The 6,395-nt window shown below is 43.0% G+C and overlaps 1 protein-coding gene across 1 annotated transcript in view; it reads left to right on the top strand.

Moving 5' to 3' along the window:
- The window catches only part of MAGI2 (membrane associated guanylate kinase, WW and PDZ domain containing 2), a 318,539-nt gene extending 314,527 nt beyond the window's left edge, over window positions 1-4,012 (top strand). The window contains exon 17 of the mRNA XM_019655111.1: window positions 3,938-4,012. Coding sequence (XP_019510656.1) covers window positions 3,938-4,012 — 75 coding nt within the window. The remainder of the gene's footprint in view (window positions 1-3,937) is intronic.
- The last annotated feature ends 2,383 nt before the right edge of the window (window positions 4,013-6,395 follow it).

Genomic DNA, 6,395 nt, shown 5'->3' with positions numbered 1-6,395 from the left:
GAAGACACACTGTAATATTTTTATTTGACAGAAATTGCCGTACCAGAAGTGATGTGTGACATGGAACATTGTCATGATGGAGGATGATTTATGGCACACTTTAAAACACACCTCTCAACCTTAGCTCATGTTCAACTGATTGCACTGAACAAGTTGAAACTTGTCATACACTGTTACTAAGGTTCCATGTGCCACTTCCCATATTGAAGGTCCCTGCCTTTCTGTTGGATGGCACTCAGCAGCAGCATTCACCGTATTTTTCGATCACAACAAAAGGCTCCATGTCACACATCGCTTCTGGTATGGCAATTTCTGTCAAATAAAAACATTACGGGCTGGCCAGGTGGCCCAGTTGGTTACAGCACGAGCTCTGAGCAACAGGGTTGCGGGTTCGATTCCCACATGGGCCAGTGACACTGCGCCAGAGCTGAGCTGAGGCTGAGCTCCCAACAGGTGGCAGGATAGCTCTGCTGGTGGGAGTACATGCTCCTAACAACAAGGTTACCAGTTCGACTCCCACATGGGATGGTGGGCTGCGCCCCAACCCACCCCACAGCTAGATTGAAAGCAGCAACGGGACTTGGAGCTGAGTTGCACCCTCCACAACTAAGACTGAAGGACAACAACTTGACTTGGAGCTGATGGGTCCTGGAAAAACACAATGTTCCCCTTCACCAATTCCCCAACACTGTTACCTTCCCCAATTGCCCAATAAAAATCTTAAAAAACAACAACAACAGCAACAACATCAACGACAAAACAAAACAAAAAAACATTATGGTATGTCCACCTTATTCACCAGATATGGCACCGTGCGACTTCTGGCTCTTCCCCAAAGTCACAATGATTCAGGACATCGAGGCAGCCATGACAGCACAACTAAAGATACTCACGAAAGAGGACTTCCAGAACTGCTTCAGAAAGTGGCAGTAATGATAGTATAAGTGTGTTGGAAGTGAGGGGGAGTATTTTGAGGGTGGTTAATGACAATGTGTGTCTTGTACTGTAATAATTTTTTTTATTTAAAAATTCACCATATTTTTTTATTACACCTTGGTATAAGGGAGAGAACAGCATGAGCAAAGTCAGAGTTTGAAAACTTGGAGGGATATTAGAGAAATAGTAAATTTTTGTTTATTTTGACCAAGACTGTCCTGGGGGCTGTGGTGGATTAAGCAAAGGGTGGGTTCAAGGCAGATCACCAATGCCATCAGTGAGCAGTGTGGAGTTCTTCAAGGTTTCTGAGCAGACAAAAGATAAAACCAGCACTTGGTTCTGAAAGGAAGTCCTGGCAGCCCTGTCCAGGGTGAAGTGGAGGAGGGAGACACTCTGCCAAGTACGAGCATCAGTCCAGGTGAGAGATAGGGAGACCTGAGCAACTGGAATGGAGGAGAGACACGGGAGGGCTCTCAAGGAGGGCGAACAAGTAGACCTCAGACTTATGGGATGCAAAGAGTCCGGGACAATCACAGGCTTCGAGCCTAAGTGACAATTTGGAAATGGGAGGAGGACCAGATCTACAAGGGACATCATTAAGGTTTTTGACAGGTAAAGTATGAGGGGCTCTCAGGTTGCCCAGATGAAAATATTCATCCAGCCAATAATCATAGACTAAAAATGGAGATGCTGCAAAGAGAATGAAGTTCAGGTGAGAGACTGAGTCTTAGGATAAAGATTTTGGAATCAACTCCCGAAAGTCCTGCTGGGACTCACTCCAGAGATTCTGATGTGATTGGTTGAGATGAGACCATTTGGGAGGAGAAATATCCTATGCATTATAAATACATCCACAGAAGGAGTAGGGTGCAAAGTGTGCTTTGTTACAAAAAGCAAGGATTCTGGAAGATTTATCATCTTTATAAAGTCTAGGTGCCATCAGGAAACACATGAGCCAATTAATTTTTCCAGTCTTTAACAAGATAATAAAAGTGAGCTGCAAGTGGGTCAGCTGCAATGGACATGGAGAAATTCATAAATGGAATACTTCAAAACGTATATCACTGTATACCACCCTTTTCAAATTTTAAAGATTAGGAGAGGTCAGAAGATTCAATGACATACCTTCCAATTACTTCTGTGTTATCTCATTATACTGGGAACACCTGAATTCTTGCTTCTTGATCTGGGTTTCCAACTCTGAGATGATCTTAGTTGTGCATCAAAGTAAATTGATGTGAGCAAATGAGCAGCTATGAGATAAAGGCTGAAAAGAAAAGATTTATATATTTATATATATGTGTGTGTGTGTGTGTGTGTGTGTTCACATATATTCACACACACACATACACATGAACTCACAGATATACAGACATATACCCAGGAATTCCAATTAAATTTTTTTATTGTGAAAAAATAACTTATAAACCCAAAAAGTACATACAAATATACGGAGTGCTTACTCAATTTTAAATCAGGCATGCAGGCTGAGAGATAGGGACTCCTGAGTCTGGAACTGAGCAAATATTTGATACATAAATATTCTTATTGCTGCTGTTGTTAATTGAGAGGTATATAAACATTTGCAGTTCATTCAACAAATATTCGTTAAGTGTTAGCCATATGCCAGGCACCGTGCAGAGCACTGAGACTGTAACTGTGAACTAGACAGGGTGTGAGCCACCCAACCCACAGGGTTTCGTCTTCTCCCCATCAGAAAGCAACACCACAACCAGTTACGTAATTACAGTTGTAATAAGAGCTACAAAGAAATGAAGGGGCCAGAGGTGGGTCTAGCCCCGGGCCTGATGGGGCAGGGGAACGCAGACAGGAAGCTTCTCCTAAGGAAATGGCTGCTAGGAAGCTTCTCCTAAGGAAATGGCTGCTGGGCTGAGAGCTGAACATGGGCAGGTGTCAGATAGGGGAGCCGGGCCTTAGGAACAAGGTGACCAAGGACTCCATCCTGGTTTTAAAGCTGTGAGTCACTGTCCCAGCAAACTCCTCAGTCCGGGGCAAACTGGGATGGTTTGGCCACCCTAGAAGGAAGGGCACGTGGACCCAGCTGGTGGCTCAATGGACACCCATTGCCTGGAGGACAGAGGATGATGAGAACTTGCCAGCAGGAGGCTGGAGAGCCACGGGGTCCAGATCTCACAGCGTCTCTTAGGCCTTGGCCAGAACTGGGGCCTCCATTCAAAAGGCAGCAGGAGGTCACTGATGGGCTTTCACTGGGCAGAATGACCTGATGAGATGTGGGTTTCCTGTACAACATTCTGGCCTGCAGTGGAGACCATTACGCTCCCTATTTCCTGCCTCTCCCTTCACCTTCGGCCCCTCTCTCCCTTCCTCTCCATCTCCTGCTGGAGAGGCACCCCTCACCCACCACTGCTCACTCTGAGCTCAGCCTCCCCAAACTTCTGTCTCAGGCAGATGCCAGCTTCCGGGAGGGCTCAGGAGGCCTTGCTAATGCTTTTGCAACAATGCAAAGAACTTTCCTGGGCAGGTGTATCTAATCAGTACACAGATGCACAGCTCTTATTTTATAGGTTCTCTACTCTTTTCTCCATCATCAAGGTGTAGATTGCAGATCCATCTTGTGTTTCCACAATTAACCCTCACCGTGCCTAGCATACAAAGCTGCTCAGTGAATACTTGCTGAAGGTGGGGTAATTTTATTTTTAATTGCCCCCATCTCTAAATCCAATATAGTTTCCCTCAAATAGGAATGGCTTTCAACACAATAAGTGGCCCTGACTAGTCAGAGTGCACAGTTTGCAATTTTTCCCAGGTATGCTGCTTTTTCTACAAAATTCTGAGAGGGTTTGATGTTGTTATTTGAGCACTGCTTGGGATGAAGGCTACCTTCTGCAACTCGCCCAGGTGCTTTATCTGAAATAAGCCCAATAACTATTTCCCCTGACTCTCCTGCTCACGCTCAGACCCAGCCTCGTCCCAAAGCCAGTGAGGCTTAAGTGGAACTTGGCTTTGCCTCTTATTTCAGGCAGGTAAGGTCAGGGCCAGAGCAGCTTCCCTGCTCAACACCCAGGAGAGGCTTTTCAGCAGTATCCTTGGCTGAATTCTAGTACACTGGGTCCAGCTGGTCTGGGTTACTTGGATGAATTTGGCCTCCTCACCATAAATGTTTGCTGGAAGGATACCAAAGGCCCCTGTGGGGTTTGAACTTGGACTAATCTAGNCGCCCCACGAGCTTGGGCGGTCCAGCGTCCACGCGCAGACCTAAACTGATCCTAAAGCCCCCGGTTCCACTGTGGGGGCTTTGGCAGCTATGGAAGAACCAAAATTACGTGAAGAACATCACGGAGAGACAGTGCAGTGTAGCTTTAGTTCAAAAAAAAAAATTTCCCCCACTGCATGAAGGATCTGGATGTCATCCAAACTTTGTATCAAGAAACTGGACACGTTAAGAGCAATCACGAACTGGAATATCGCCTTAAAAATCAAACTGCACGGAGCAAGCTGAAACTGAGACAAGATTATATCTTTTAATTGATCTAAAGAGTTGTAAATAAATTGTTCCTGACATATCTAGACAGGGGTTAAAAGGTTTCTTTGAAACATTCAGAACTGTTCGCCCATGACATGTTTCCATGGCTTACCCGTGGCATCCATCACTGGTATTAGCAGCAGCGTTCCCTGCGCACTGCAGGAGTTAGAAATCTAGTGAATCCGTTGGTATGATGCCATGTTTACTGCCATTTCTGTGATGAAGTCATATTTCTGTACATTTCAGTGGTAGAAAAAAAAAAGGTTTTGAAAATCGTATTCTAGGGAACAGTTTGCTGTAAGTCAGAATTTTGCAGTTTAGCTCATAGATCTTAATTGGTTTTCTTCTAAAATATAAATTTTATAATTGAAGGACCACAATTTGTTTAATCGAGATTGGCAACGCTGCAGTTCCTTTATGAAAAGGCTTTCCTAGTGTCTCAGGCTAGCAGAGATAGTAGCTTCTTTGACAGCAACGTTATATTTCACTTATTTTATTGTCATTTTTAAAACCCTCTTTCCATTCATTTTCACTTTGGTAGAGCAGCGGCAAAATATTTCTCCTATATTTCTCAGGTTATAATGAATCCCTGATAGGAAAAAATCATTATGATGATTTTATTTTCATTAAAGAACACAACTCTTTGGCATTCCGTTCTGCTTATCTTCCTTTCCTTATTCTTTCTCCTTTTATTTCCATTTGGTTTGCTTTTTTTGTCTGGTAGTCCTTACCAAATTTGTATTTCTTCAGCAATCTCGGAATGTTTCTGTTTATCTTCATTGATTTATGGTCGATCCCCTAGTAAAATTCTAAGGCTTGTCTTTGTACCCTGCTATTTTAATCTTTTTGTGTGAAAAAAAGTGTTTGTCAATGAAAGTACCTCTAAACCTATAGGAATTTTTTAAGAATTTATTTGAGCCAAATTTTTGAGGACACGCCTGGAAGCCATCTCAATGGATTGAGAAAATGCTCTGGAAAATGGCAGTTTTGCAGATCATTTTATTCATTTAGAATCAAAGGAGAAACAGGAATTTATGACCAGACCATCCTATGTGGTTACTTTGTTCACTGCACTTGTCACTGCGCTTTTTGGGCCTGCCATGTAGCCCCCTGAGCTTGTCAGGTTTATTACGTAGCCCCTTTTTCATTCACATGTTGGCACTTATTTGTAGCCACACAATTAAAAGGCAAATGTCCCTGAGGGCAATTTCTCTTTAATCTGTCCTGAAGGAATGAGGCTCATCCTGCCCATATTCTGCTGGTACAGGAGCTCAAATGCGAATAAGCCTCACCTTGCTGCACTTGTACTCAAATAAGGAAAACGGAGATCAGGTCCATCACACAAGGTGACACATAATAGCCTCCCTGTGTTGACTCTTTTCCCTCTCTTCATAATGGCTATACTCTGAGTACTAGCCATTTAATTTTCATCAGGCATAGGAGTAGTTTAGTTGTTTGACACGAGGAAAATATGGTTGAAAGCCTCAAGTGAAGAGTCTTGCAGCTTGTAAAAGCAATTTCCAAAAATGGAACCCATTCATCATAAACAAAAGCACAAACACATGTAGCAGTTTATAACACATTTGGTTTAATCTCAATTAGTCTTTCTCCCCTGGACTAGATCCAGTATAGTTTGCCATTAATTTATTGAATCTGGTTTTGGACAATGCTTCTGTAGTGTAGCTGCACGTCCCAGTACTGTATCCTCTGACCTTTATTTTCCATGTGTTACAAAAGGATTAAAAAATTGAGATTACGCTTGCATAAACTCTAATTTGCACAGTTCACAGCTACTACTTGTGCAGTGATTGCTTTATGCGGCTGTAATCCATAACCTGTGAAGACAGCACATCATCTAAATCCCATCCCAAATAATATTTCTGTGTAGTGTTAGCTGTGAATTTACCCTGTACAGCTGTATCTCTATAAATATAATTCCATGTATTAATAGTCA

Source organism: Hipposideros armiger, unplaced genomic scaffold (genome assembly GCF_001890085.2).
Source record: "Hipposideros armiger isolate ML-2016 unplaced genomic scaffold, ASM189008v1 scaffold_236, whole genome shotgun sequence".
NCBI lineage: Eukaryota > Metazoa > Chordata > Mammalia > Chiroptera > Hipposideridae > Hipposideros > Hipposideros armiger.
This window is presented reverse-complemented; position numbering and strand designations above follow the sequence as displayed.